We start from the raw sequence: 13,931 nt of genomic DNA, 5'->3' as shown, positions 1-13,931 counted from the left end.
ACATGAAGTGCATGATCATTCCCTTATAAAGGAAACTGATCATGGCCTTTGCCCTCTGCTGTGAGCCAACCTGCTGTGTTGACTGTGCTGCCAGTGGGTGCAGGGTTAGGCCAGGGTGGGTAGGGGCTGCTCCAGAGGTCCTTGACCCTGCTGCTTGCTCTTGGTGCCTACCCAGGTTAGGGTGATGGGTGAGAAGTGACCTGGCATGAGCTCCACCCAAGCTGGCGATATGGGTTGTACTGGGTGCTGAGCTGTGTACTGGGAGCATGGCGGGAAGGCTGTGAGTGGACCAATGCCCCACTGTAATCACGACCTTGAGGAGCAGGAAGGTAACATAGCTGACATGAGAAGCCAGCGGTACCATGAGGGTCATGGGGACTCCGCCCCAGGCTGGAACAGGACTTTCTGGGAAGGATTCATGGAGAACTTTGTCTAGCTGACTGAGGGGCTGCCTAGCACTGTAGGCCACAGCACTGGCAGTGGGAAAAAGCCACCCCTGGAATTTCCTGTGCAGGTGGCCTGAGGGGCAGCAGGAGGCCGGCAGCTGGAGCCTAGGTCTTTTCAGGTCTGGATGAAGACTGGATCTGGGGAACAAAAGGCAGGGAGAACAGTTTATTTAAAATTTAAAAAAAAAAAAAAAAAATTAAAAAGTTTTTTTGAGAGACAGGGGCTTGCTCTGTTGCCCACGCTGGAGTGCAGAGGTGTGATCAAAGCTCACTGCAGCCTCAAACTCCTGTGCTCAGTCAAGAGATCCTCCTATTTTCGCCTCCCAAGTAGCTGGAACTACAGGTGCACACCATTATGCTTGGCTAATTTTTTTGTTGAGATGGGTTCTATGTTGCCCACTCTGGTCTTGAACTCCTGGCTTCAAGTGATCCTCCTGCGTTGGTCTCCCAAAGTGTTGGGATTAGAGGCATGAGCCACCTGACCCAACAGAAGTTTTGAGGCCACTCAACTGACAAAGAGAGCAAGACCCATGTCCATCTGGGGACTTCTCAGATCTGGCTTGTGGCCTCCCAAATTGGCCTCAACTGAATGAATGTTCCTGTCCTATGTGGCAGTACCCTTCTACCTCGGACTGTGAGATAATCAAGGTGCAGGGACCGGTGGCCCTTTATACATTACCTGTATGCACTCTTGGCCTTTTGAGGTGTCAGACCCCCCCGCTCAAGCAGTCATCATGATGGGGGTATGAATGGCAGGGACAGGCATGCCTGCAACGTAGGCAGTGTCCTCCCGAGTGCCCTCTTTACCAGCCAGAGGCCTGTAATTCAAGATACAGCAGCATGAGGAAAACCTTCGATAATGATGCCTATGGCCTTTTCCAATCATTGTGCACCTGTGGCTTCCATTGATAGGGCACTTATGTGCCAGAAACTGCTGGTCGGACTGTGTGTGCTCCAGCTCATTAATCCTCCCACAGCCCCCTAAGGAGGTGGTTTTACGGTCCCCAAGGCAGAGACCGAGGTTCAGAGATTACATAACAAGGTTCAAGTCACAGAGCGGTGTTAGAGTACACGTCTAAAGTGTATGCTGAGCTACTACTCTATACTGTTTGGACATTACATTCTATTCATGGTCAGTATAGAAGTTTCTGGGATTATTTTTAGGGAACAGATCCAACCTGCCTTCCCTCAACACTGGGACTGCTTGTGTCACGGTGAAAAGTGCACTGTGCCCTGGCAGGCCCTCTGGACGTTGCCAAGTTAGATGGTGTGAAAATACATCAGCAAGTGGTAGACTAGGAAACTCCGGGCTCATTCTCCTGGAGAGCTCAGGGTTAACAAAGCTACAGGAACCAAAACATCATTGTGAGAATTCTAGAGACTAGTTAGGACGCTGCAATGCCAGCTGACGCAGAGCCAGTAAGGGACTGCACTGGAAGGGTAGTAAAGTTGAGCATTTTACTTGTTCTTGCCCTTCCCCCTGCCAGGCACAGCAATGCCACTGGGAGGGACCCTCCAATTCCCAGCTCCTCCCATGGGACAGGTTTCTGTTGGGTCTGACTCATCCCCGAGTGCTGAGTGGCAGGGTCTGCCCTCAGAGCAGCACCTCTGAGTTTCCACAGCTGCAAGAGGGTGGGATTATGGGCAGTGGAATAGTTATCTCTGGGTATCCTGGAGGGGATTGGTGCCTGGATCCCCGGTAAATACTGAAATCCAAGGATGCTCAAGTTCCTTATGTAAAATTGCATAGTATACCTATGCATATGCTCCTGTATACTTTAAATCATCTCTAGATTATTTATAATACCTAATACAGTGTAAATACTACGTAAATAGTTGCTATACCGTACTGCTCTTATTTGTATTTTTAGTTGTTATGCTTTTTTTCCAAGTATCTTCGATGTGTGGCTGAGTTTGTGGATGTGGAGCCTGTGGGTACTGAGGGCTGCCTGTACCCTAGAAACAGAGATGGAAAGTCCAGGGGCAGGATGGGCCTGCAGGGGGGCAGTTTAATGGGTAAAGTTTCAGTTTCATAAAATGAAAAATTTCTGAAGATTGGTTGCACAACAATGTGAACACACTTAACACCACTAAACTGTACCATAACTGTTATGATGGTAAATTTTTTTAGCCACAATTTAAAAACTTTTAAAGTTATTCAAAAAATAAATGGCCACATACACACCTGTTAGAATGGCTTAAATCCAGAACACTGACACCACCAAATGCTGGCAAGGATGTGGACCATCAGGAACTCTCATTCATTGCTGGTGGGAGTACAAAATGGTACAGATACTTTGGAAGACAGTTTGGCAATTTCTTTTCCATTCTTCAATTTTTTTTTTTTGAGTCTCAGTCACTCTGTTACCCAGGCTAGGAGTGCAGTGGTGTGATCTCAGCTCACTGGAACCTCTGCCTTCTAGGTTCAAGCAATCCTCCCACCTCAGCCTCCCGAGTAGCTGGGACTGCAGGCATGAACCATGTTCGGCTGATTTTTGTACTTTTAGTAGAGACAGGCTTTCACCATGTTGGCCAGGCTGGTCTCAAACTCCTGACCTCAGGTGATCCAGACAGTTTGGCAATTTTTTACACAACTAGACATACTCTTACCATACAATCCACCAACTGTGCTTCCTGTACTTACCCAAAGGAGTTGAGACCTTATGCCCACACAAAAACCTGCAAAGGGATGTTTACAGCAGCTTCATCTTTAGTTGTCAGAACTTGAAAGCAACCAAGATGTTCTTCAGCAGGTGAATGGATAAACTGTGGTACAGCCAATGGAATTATTTATCACTAAAAAGAAACAAGCTATCAAGTCATGAAAAGACATGGTTGAACCTTAAATGCACATTACTAAGTGGATGAAGCCAATCTAAAAAGGCTACCTACTATATAATCTCAACTATATGACACTTTGGAAAAGGCGTAACTTTGGAAAAAGGCTCAGTAGTGAGGGACTGGGGGGAAGGAAGAATGAACAGTGGGACAGAGGATCCCTGGGGCAGTGAAACTACTCTGTATAATGGTGGGTCCACGTCTTTTTTTTTTGAGACAGGATTTTGCTGTTGCCCAGGCTGGAGTGTGGTGGCGCGATCACGGCTCACTGTAGCCTCGACCTCCTGGGCTCAAGCGATTCTCCCATCTCAGCCTCCCAAATAGCTGAGACTACAAGCGTGCATCATCACGCCTGGCTAATTTTTGTATTTTTATGTAGAGAGGGGGTTTTGCCCAGGCTGTTCTCGAATTCAAGCCTTGATCTGCCCACCTGAGCCTCCCAAAATGCTGGGATTATAGGCATGAGCCACCACGCCCTGCCAGATCCAGGTCTTCACACACTTGTCAAAAGCCATAAAATGTACACCACCAGGAGTGGCCCCTAGTATAAACTATGGACTTTGGGTGATAACAATGTATCCATCAGTTGTAACAAATGTGCCACTCTGGATGGGATGTTGATAGAGGGGAAGGTATGCATATGGGGGTAAGGGGTTATATAGGAACTCTCTGTACCTTCAGCTTAATCCTGCTGTGAACATAAAACTGCTTTAACAAAATCAATTAAAACACTGAAGGAACTAAAAGGCACTTGAGCAGTTGAGGCGAACTGCAGAAGGCAGAAGCGAGTCAGGAGGCATGTGCATATCACTGCCACTCCCCAGTGAAGGTCATTTCTGAAGTCAATTTAAGGAAAGACCTAGAACAATCGCAAGTACTCCACTCAAGCCAATCAAAAGGGGACAAAACAATAAAAGGCAAAATGACAAACATTTGCTGTCAGGAAAATATTTTCCTCAAGATACGTATTTTTCAAGTTTTGTGGTTTAGCCCTTGACACCTGAAATCTATCATTTTAACTGTATTAATGCCAAGACCAGAATGAGAATGCAACTAGCTCAAAAAAGCCATCATTTCTATGCAGGTCCTGTTCAGTTGCCCAAGCTTGGTCCTATGGCCGACACAATGCACCCACCCACACCTCGATCCTGGCGGAGTGAAATGAGAAATGGACTGCTTCATGTAGCGATTAAAACACCATTCATCTGCCATTTCTGCTGCCCTAAATTGATGAACACAGAACTCATTTATAATTGCTTATTTCTACTTCACAACATTCCTTCCAGTATTTCTACTCTCTAAAAAAGTCCATTAACATTCCATTATTTTTTTATAACCCTTAATGTTGATTGGAAATATGTCCTCATATCAACTTGAATAAATCTGACTGTCCCCATACACTGACCACACTCCACCTGCCCAGAGGAGTGGTGGAAGAACCCTGAATTTTGTTTGCTTCCCAACTGCGTGGCCATCGAGAGGCTAGGAACGGGACAGACCGGACCTGATCGTGGCCTCCTCTGGAGAACCAGAGCTGCCCTTTGGGGGTGAGAATGGGAGAAGGAAGAGACGCATTCGCTTTAAATTAAACAAAAGAAGGAAACAAGGTTAAAATGAAGTTTATTTTTTTTTGATTTTTTGATTTTTTTTGTTTTTTGTTTTTTTAAATAAAACTGTTTGTGAAACAGCTATTTTATCCCCATGGCAGAGTGACCCCTGAAAGATGCACTAACCCCTTCTTAAGGCCATAACAAGATTTTTTTGTACTTTTTTCTTTTTTTAAAACTCAGATATTTAAAAATTATACAATTTACAAAACAAAACAAAACAACACAACATAAAGAATCACGTAGCATGGGGCTGCCTATCTGACAGGTCCTCTTTTCCTTTATAAAAATGAAAGCAAAAAGAAAAAGGGGCTAAATGGGTGTTCCTGGTCAGCTTAACCCACTCTGATCACAGCGACAGTCCCTCCCCGTCCCTGCCTACAGCTCACACTGCCGGCTCTGGCAGCACAGGCCTGGGCCTCCTCTCATCCCCACGGGTACCTGTGGGTCAGGGCACAGCTGCCTGGAATGTGCTGAGGACAGGGGGCCCCAGAGGAGGGTCCTCCCTCGGTTTTGCTGCTGCTGTGTACACTTAGGGTCCTCACCAGCCACAGTGACCCAGGACACAGCTATGACCTCAGGCATCTGCCAATTTCACCCCCAAAAAGTTAAAAAAAATAAATAAATAGTGTTTCTGGAAATGAAAAAAAATTATTTTTGTGTTTAAACATCATTCCCCTGCTCTTGAAAACATGGACCGTCCCTATATTTCCCCCTCCCCCTAAAACCTTTCCACTTTGAGACAAATTAATGACAAAAGGATGGTTCTGGTGTGGTTTTCCTGCTTTTTCAATCCTGGGTCTAGTGTTTTCTGAACTGGTGTGAGACAGGCTAAAGATCAAAGCCACACACACCCCGTCCTTTATGAGATGAGGGTTTGTTCAGTTCAATTTCACATTTAAATTTCACTTGTCATCAGAACAAATTTGGAGATCTTTAACTAGATAATTTTAAAATAGAATCAAAAGGGATAGCGCACCTTTCATTTAAACAAAGTCTTTCCAGACTAAAAATAGATTTATATATATATATTTTTTATCCCTCCCTTTTAATTCCCCCCACCCTTTCCCCGTCATCCCACCCCTCCCCCCTCCCCCCACATTGTCACTATGGAGATTGTGTCCATGGAAACAGCCATTCCAACGTCTTGGGTCTTTCTTTCCCGTGGTGTCACCGGTTTGAGTGTGATGTGAGAACTTAGGAAGGAAGTGCTGGCATGGGCAGGCACGCGGGGCGGGGCGGGGCAGGGTGTGGCTGCACGGTAGGACGATTTCCATTCCATCACGAGTGTCCACCACCTTCTCATCTCCACAGTCTCACCTGGAAGACAAGGGACAGACACTGAAGGCCAGGAGCCTCCACAGGGTCCACCACCAACAGCCACTGTTCCATGGTACCCCTGGGAGCTTTCAGTAGGAAGCCTGCACTCAGACCCCTCTGTAGATGTGCTGCTGGTGTGGGACACACCCGAGACCAATGCTGGGGCCACTGTGTGGCTTTGGATCTGGAATGTGATTAAAGGCAGCAATGACCTAGTGGGGGTGCTGGGGCCAGACTTTGAGGGCTCCTCAGGGTATATCTGCCTTCCTAGTGCATAAAGGAACCAGGACAGCAGAGAACTCCCTGACCTCAGGGCAAGCCCCCAATTGTGGGGCAGCTGGTGGGGTTTTGCCAGTGTCAGACCCCAGCTGTGACTGAAACCTACAGTACCTGGTCAATCTGTGGAAGAACCTTCTCGAAGTCCGCCTCTTAGGACAATTTCACAGTTGCCTCTAGTCGACACAGCTAGCTGTTTTTGAGACAAATCTCACTCTGTCGCCTCGGCTCCCTGCAGCCTTGACCGGGGCTCAAGCAATCCTCCCACCTCAGCCTTCCAAGTAGCTGGGACTACCAGGTACACGCCACCATCCTCAGCTAATGACAAAGTTTTTTTTTTTTTGAGACAGAATCTTGCTGTTGCCCAGACTGGAGTGCAGTGATACGATCTTGGCTCACTGCAGCCTCCGCCTCCTGGGTTCAAGTGATTCCTGTGCCTCAGCCTCCCGAATAGCTGGGATCACAGGTGCACACCACCACACCCGGCTAATTTTTGTATTTTTAGGAGAGATGTGGTTTCGCCATGTTGGTCAGGGTGGTGATCTGCCCACCTCGGCCTCCTAAAGTGCTGGGATTACAGGCATGAGCCACTAGGCCTGGCCCACAGTCAGTTCTTCATGCTTAAAAAGAATGCTCTTCCCACGGCCTCTAACAGGGAGGGCAGGATTTCTGAGGCTCAGACAGAGCGGGACTATGTTAATCCTCTCGACCTTTCAGGAGCCTGAGAACCCTAGGTCTCCCATCCCCAGGCTGGGGGGCTTCTCTCCTCTTCCAGCCCAGGTGCAGAAGGGGATTCTGATGGCCCACATAGGACAGATGGATTATACCAAAGGTCCCTGTGGAATGCTTCATGGGCCATCCTATATGGAAAGGTCTCAAAGAGAAACAGCAGTTTCCAAGGAATCAGTCCAGTAAAATTTCACCAGAAACCAGAAGTGATGGCAGCCTCGCCCCTCCTTCACTTGCTATCTGCCAATCACTGTGCTTAAGACTGTCACTGGGGCTCACCTAACTGCTTCCTCAAGCCCAATTTGGTGCCCTCCCCTTACAAATAAACCCCAGGAACCCAGGTGTCACCAGCCCTTTCTGCTTCCATAAAGTTTACACACACAGAACTGCTAAGAAGGCTGGGGCCTGCAGGAGCTAAGACTGAGCTATTCCCAAGCACGTACATGCACATGCTCTTGCCCACAGAAGTTCCTGACTACTTGGCAGGTAACACCAATGAGCAGGAACACATTCCATGGAGGCCACGACACATCACCACCACACGCAAGTAAAAGCAGGCCCTGGGAATGCAGGCCAGCAGCTGAGCTAATGGGCGCCTACCTCCAGGAACACAGAAGGGTGTCATCTTGTTGGGGTTGCAGGATGCCCGTGGGAATCAAAGTCAATGCCCACAAGTACCCTGCCAGGCTCTGCTCATGGAGGGGACAGGGCAGGGTTTGCCCTCTTTACGAGTACAGAGCAGTCTTGGGCCTGCACCCCAATCTTGCTCATTACTCAGAACAGGACCCCACACCAGCTCCCCACTGAAGAATGAAGCGTACGTCAGCAGCCAGGGTCTGCCTGGCCAGTTGACTCTGTGAGCTGCTACCTGTGGGCCCCTCCCTGGGGTGCATGATGGCCCAGGCAGCAGCAGTTCTTCAGCACCTGCAGCATGGGGCTTTGCCCTCCACAGCCTTCCCAACAGGGAGTGTTCCCCAGGTCTGACGACTAGACTAGCCCAAACACATGATATCCTGAATGTAATGGGACTCTAACTTTTCAAGAGTTGCTTTAAAAATATTGTTCCTTCAGTAGGGAAATTAGGAAGGAAAATTCTAGAAAGGCGCTGGGCTAGAAGCTTTACAGATATTAGTTCACAGTGGATTAGTTCACGTGGACCTGCCTGACCCCCATCTTCAAGAGCTGAAGCTCAGGAAGGCGACAGGTGTAGCCCAAAGCGATATGACCAGAGGTGGGACTGGGGCTTTCCTGACTGGGTCCTAGGAGCTGCATGTCCTAGGGCATGGGGTGTGGCTGAGAGACAGCTGGACCCCAGACAGCGAGCCTGGGAGCAGCCGTGGTGCCAGCTGGCCTGAGCAGCAGGAGTGACCTGCCGCCTCTATGCTGAAGACTGTCAATTCTCTTTTAAAGAACGTCATCTTGCTGCTCAGCTGCCAGCATCCAGGGTTTCGTCTTGGGCCAACACCTTCCCAGGCTCTCTCACTTGTTCCCTCCCCCATTCCCTTCTCGCTCACACTGTCCTTTCTGCTCCCCTTTGGCCTCATCTGTGGCCTGAACCTGGGACGCCGTCCTCATGTCCTTCCATATCAGACTCCAAGCCTGCCTTTTCCAATTGCAGCAAAAACTCATCATCTCAACACCACTCACTCTGGCCAGGATTTGCCCAGAGCCCATTTCCTCATTTCTAAAATAGACATTAATTCTGACTAGAGAGGAAGGATGTGAAGAGAAACCTAATTCTGAATCTATACTGATTTAGGGCACTGATGGTCAGGGTCCAAGAGCCCTTTATTCTCTGGGATGGCACTAATTTCTTTTTTATTTTTTTCTTTTTTTGAGATGTGAGTCTCGCTCTGCCACACAGGCTGGAGTGCAGTGGTGCGATCTAGGCTCACTGCAAGCTCCACCTCCCAGGTTCACGCCATTCTCCTGCCTCAGCCTCCCGAGTAGCTGGGACTACAGGTGCCTGCTACCACGACCAGCTAACTTTTAGTATTTTTAGTATTTTCGTATTTTAATTTTTTGTATTTTTGTATGTTAGCCAGGATGGTCTCCGTCCCCTGACCTCGTGATCTGGCCGTCTCGGCCTCCCAAAGTGCTGGGATTACAGGTGTGAGCCACCGCGCCCGGCCTGGGATGCACTCATTTCTTTAACACAGACTCACCTGGCACTAGCATAGTTACATGCACTGCTCTGGGCTAGGCTTTGACAGATGTGGTCCCTGCCCATGTGGAGCTTACATTCTAGTGGAGAGACAGGTAGTAAACAAGTAAACGATCTGAAATTGTGGTGAGGCTAGGACGGCTGCAAGTGAGGAGAGGGGCAATGGAAACAAGGATTTAGAAAGGGAAAGGCTTCTCTGAGGACGCAGCATTTAAGCTGGGACTCAGGAGATGGAGCCTGTTTGCAACATGAAGACGGGGAGCTAAAGTGTTTCCAGCACAAGGAACCGTGTGTGCAGAAGCCCAGAGGGAGGCAGCCTGCCCCCCGAGGAGGTAGAGTAGGCCAGGGGCCTGGAGAGTCACCTGAGACTTCCACAGGGCTCTGGAGGCAAGGTGAGACATTTGGACTTTTATTTGGAAGATGACAAGAATCTCTGACGTAGAGAAGAGACAGGACTGGAGGGAGGCCTAATGAAGATTGCACTTGGCTACTGAGCAGTGGCAGGGAGGCGGGCACTATAGAAGCTGCAATGCCTGGGCTGGTGCTGGTGGGGAAAGAAAGTGGACAGACTTGGGCTCTCCTCTGGAGGTGTAATCCCGGACCACCTCTAGACCAGTCTGGGAAAAAGGTAATCTAGAATGTGACATTCATTCATACACAAATGGGCTGTGTGACATCCAGTTCCAGGGGCAGGGGCGCCACTCCCCGTGTCCCGCTTTGCTCAGCTTCCATCCATGGCTGTTCTTTGCAGGGTACGTAGCATCCAGGATGCAGCATTAGCCGTGATCAAGGTTATAGGTTCCCATGTGCTGGACCACAGGGCCTGTTAGGGGAAGCTGGGGCCTCCTTGTTTAATTCACAACAGGAGGAAGAGCTGGGCCTTCCACTGTCAAAAGCCCTGCCAACCAATGACACAAGCCAGCAAGACAATCCACCTTGGCAGAAGGAGACAGTGGGCAACCACAGGCCTGTGAAGGACTTTTCCCCTCTGCACTCCTGGCGAGGGTCGGGTACCAGGTACGTCACATGCTGGGAGGCAGGGGCAGCATCTTTTAACCCCAAGTCTTGGGTATTTTTTGCTATAAGAGACAGCTACAGGGTTCAATCTGCTGCCTTGACCTCTCCAACTCCCATGAGAAACCCACAGCTAGGCATGGCAGACCAACAGGCTGAGACTCAGTGTGCTGTGCTGGCACTTAAAGACATTTCCCAAGGGAGTCTCACAAGGTTGGCACTGCTATTCCTGTTTTTACAGAAGAAACTGAAGCACAGAGATATGGAGTGGTCTGACTTTAGTCACACAGTGCCTATCAAACCACTCTGTCAGAACATGGCACACCAGGAGGCAGACACACATGCACATCCACTGTCTGTTCCCTGCCTTGTCAGGGCACCCAATAATGGTGGCTCTCTGTCCCCAGCATGGGGCCCAAGATGAGCCCTCCTTTAGTTAGAGGTGTGATTCCAACCCCAGTCACCAGGGCTTCTACCACAAATGAAGGATGGTGACCACCCTCAATGTCACTCTGCTGAACTGGGAAACCAGGAAAAGGTATCTGCCTTGTGGGACAGCACATAAAAAACATTTCAGATGGACAGGACTGGATGCAGTGCGTCTATCCTCTCCCTCCAAGAACTGAATGGTTCAACTTCAATGGACCTGAGACGACTCTATAATGGGTGAGGCCACTTCATCACTGTGCTTCAACCCAGAAGGATGAAGCTCATTGTTCTGTTGAAGAGTTGGCCGAACTTTGGGAGGCCGAGACGGGCGGATCACAAGGTCAGGAGATCGAGACCATCCTGGCTAACATGGTGAAACCCCGTCTCTACTAAAAATACAAAAAACTAGCCGGGCGAGGTGGCGGGCGCCTGTAGTCCCAGCTACTTGGGAGGCTGAGGCAGGAGAATGGCGTAAACCCGGGAGGCGGAGCTTGCAGTGAGCTGAGATCCGGCCACTGCACTCCAGCCTGGGCGACAGAGCAAGACTCTGTCTCAAAAAAAAAAAAAAAAAAAAAAAGAGTTGGCCGGGCACGGTGGCTCACACCTGTAATCCCAGCACTTTGGGAGGCCAAGGCGGGCAGATCACTTGATGTGAGGAGTTCAAGGCCAGTCTGGGTGAAACCCCGTCTCTACAAAAAATATAAAAATTAGCTGGGGGGGGTGGTGCACACCTGTAGTCCCAGCTACTCGGGAGGCTGAGGCGGGAGAATTGCCTGAACCCCAGAGATGGAGACTGCAGTGAGCTGAGATTGGGTCACTGCACTTCAGCCTGGGCGACATAGCGAGAATCCATCTCAAAAAAAAAAAAAAAAAAAAAAAAAAGAGTCAAGGGCCCTGTCAGGTAGGAAGGAAGGCCCAAGAATTACTAGAGAGGAACAGATGAAGAACAAAATCCCCAAGAGATTTGTTCCCCGGACCCAGGGCCCAACCCTTTTTTCTAACAGATGCAATTCCAGGATAAAAACAAAAAACACTTAAGCTCTTTCCTTAACCAGGTCTTCTAGGACACATTCCAGGAATACAACATCATGGTCCCCTACAGAACTTGACTCTAACCATCTGGGCCTGTGCTGGCAGAGGGGCGACAATGGGAAGGCACAGTGGCACCCTCAGGAGATGCAGGAGGGCCAACACAAAACAGTCCTTTCAAAACCACCCAATGCAATGGCTGCCTTTCCCTGAGGGCTAATCCCAGGGAAAGGAGCAAGGGCGGGCAGGCAGGCAGTGCTGCCCAGCAGGTTCTGGAAAACCAGCAGTCACTCGCTGATGGTGGCAATGTACTCCAAGGCCAACAGGCTTCATTTGCTCATCTAATTCCTCTGACCCAGGAACACATGGAATGGCTTCCACCCACCTCCCCCACTTTGCTCTGATCCCTCCACTGCCAGCCCTACTCCCTGGAAGAGGAAAGAGGAAAGGCACTACACTCAATGCTCTATCAAGAAGGCACTTAGCACCTGACTTCTCAAATGGTGCGGCAGCCCAGGGGCCTTTTCTGGAAATTAGTAGTGGTAACAAGGGGGAGGGCATGTTCCAGAAGGTGATCAGGCACATGGTGGTGCCGGAAGGGACAGGTCTAGCGTAGCTGTGTGAGTCAAACTCCTGAGGTTGACACAGAAGTCCTCCCATTTGAGAGAAATGACCCCTCAATGAATATTTTTTTTTTTTTTTTTTTGAGACGGAGTTTCGCTATGTCGCCCAAGGTGGAGTGCAGTGGCCGGATCTCAGCTCACTGCAAGCTCCGCCTCCCGGGTTTTTACGTCATTCTCCTGCCTCAGCCTCCCGAGTAGCCGGGACTACAGGCGCCCACCACCTCGCCCGGCTAGTTTTTTGTGTTTTTTTAGTAGAGACGGGGTTTCACCGTGTTAGCCAGGATGGTCTCGAACTCCTGACCTCGTGATCCGCCCGTCTCGGCCTCCCAAAGTGCTGGGATTACAGGCTTGAGCCACTGCGCCCGGCCCCCCTCAATGAATATTTCTGAGACAACTAGTCCTCCTGCCCCATCCTGTAGCAGTAAGTGCCACAAGGTACATTTTTGTTTTTCTTTTCTTTACAACCTATTTCCCCTCATGCCTCAGTGAGGAAGGGAGGGTGAAGGAGCAACATGGAGCTCAGAGGCCTGCAGCTTCTAGAGACCCAAGTCCTATCATCTTGTTTTCATAGATGCCTGCCGAGGGCCGTGACCACAATCCCACACAAACTCACAGCAAGCAAAACTCAATCACAATAATTTTTTTTTTTGAGACAGGGTCTCACTGTGGCCCAGCTGGAATGCAGCAGCACGATCATGGCTCACTGCAGCCTCAACCTCCAGGTTTGATCAAGCAATCCTCCCAGCTCAGCCTCCTGAGTAGATGGGACTAAAGGCACGCACCACCATGCATGGTTAATATTTTTAAAAATGTACAGACAGGGTGTCACTGTTGCCCAGGCTGGTCTTGAACTCCTGAGCTTAGGTGATCCTCCTGCCTCAGCCTCCCAAAGTGCTGGCATTATAGGTAGAAGCCCCATACCCAGCCTCAAGATTTTTAAGAGTAAAATTAAATCAGATACTAAAGTCTACTAAATCTTTGAGGATTTTTCTTTCCTTTGTACTTCTGCAAAAAGGAATCCTTCAAAGTACTGGAAAAAAAAGATTTCAAATAACAAAACCCAAGAGTTCTGTTGTTTTCAAAGGAAAACACACCATAAGCTTTACAGTAATGGAGCAAATTAAAGAGAAAAGACCTTTGAGTAGAACCCTTTCTGAGATGGGAGAAAGAGCAGGGGCTACTGGCAAGAGGTGCCCTGCCCGAGGAAGAGACCTAAAAGCCTGTTGTGCCCACTCACAAGGCCACCCCTGGCTAGCTGTGCCCTGAAGGGCTGCCTTCAGGAACAGTCACCCTGCACTCCATCAGCAGTGGACAGTTTAGAAGGCCCCAACTCTTTTCCACAGATATTCTAGGGAGCTAAGTAACCAATGGAAAAACACTGCATCCACCTGGTGGTGTCATCCATAGGATGAAATGCTGGCGGCAGAGCATGGAGCGAGCAGGAGGGCAGAGGCAA

The 13,931-nt window shown here is 49.2% G+C and overlaps 1 protein-coding gene across 6 annotated transcripts in view; it reads right to left on the bottom strand.

The window, feature by feature from the left end:
• Nucleotides 1-4,887: 4,887 nt before the first annotated feature.
• TCF20 (transcription factor 20) overlaps nucleotides 4,888-13,931 on the bottom strand; it is a 187,739-nt gene continuing 178,695 nt past the window's right edge. For 5 of the 6 annotated variants that reach the window (XM_045364235.3, XM_045364236.2, XM_015457109.3 and 2 more), the window contains one exon: nucleotides 6,072-6,211. Coding sequence is in view for 1 of the 6 variants with exons in the window: in XM_005567109.4 (XP_005567166.1) it covers nucleotides 6,194-6,211 (18 nt within the window). In the remaining 5 variants the exon portion in view is untranslated. Of the gene's footprint in view, nucleotides 6,212-13,931 lie in introns of all 6 variants that reach the window. The other variant, XM_005567109.4, reaches the window with a different exon arrangement.

This window comes from Macaca fascicularis, chromosome 10 (assembly GCF_037993035.2).
Source record: "Macaca fascicularis isolate 582-1 chromosome 10, T2T-MFA8v1.1".
Taxonomy (NCBI): domain Eukaryota; kingdom Metazoa; phylum Chordata; class Mammalia; order Primates; family Cercopithecidae; genus Macaca; species Macaca fascicularis.
Note: the sequence above shows the minus strand (reverse complement) of the source record. Positions and strands in the feature narration are given on the sequence as shown.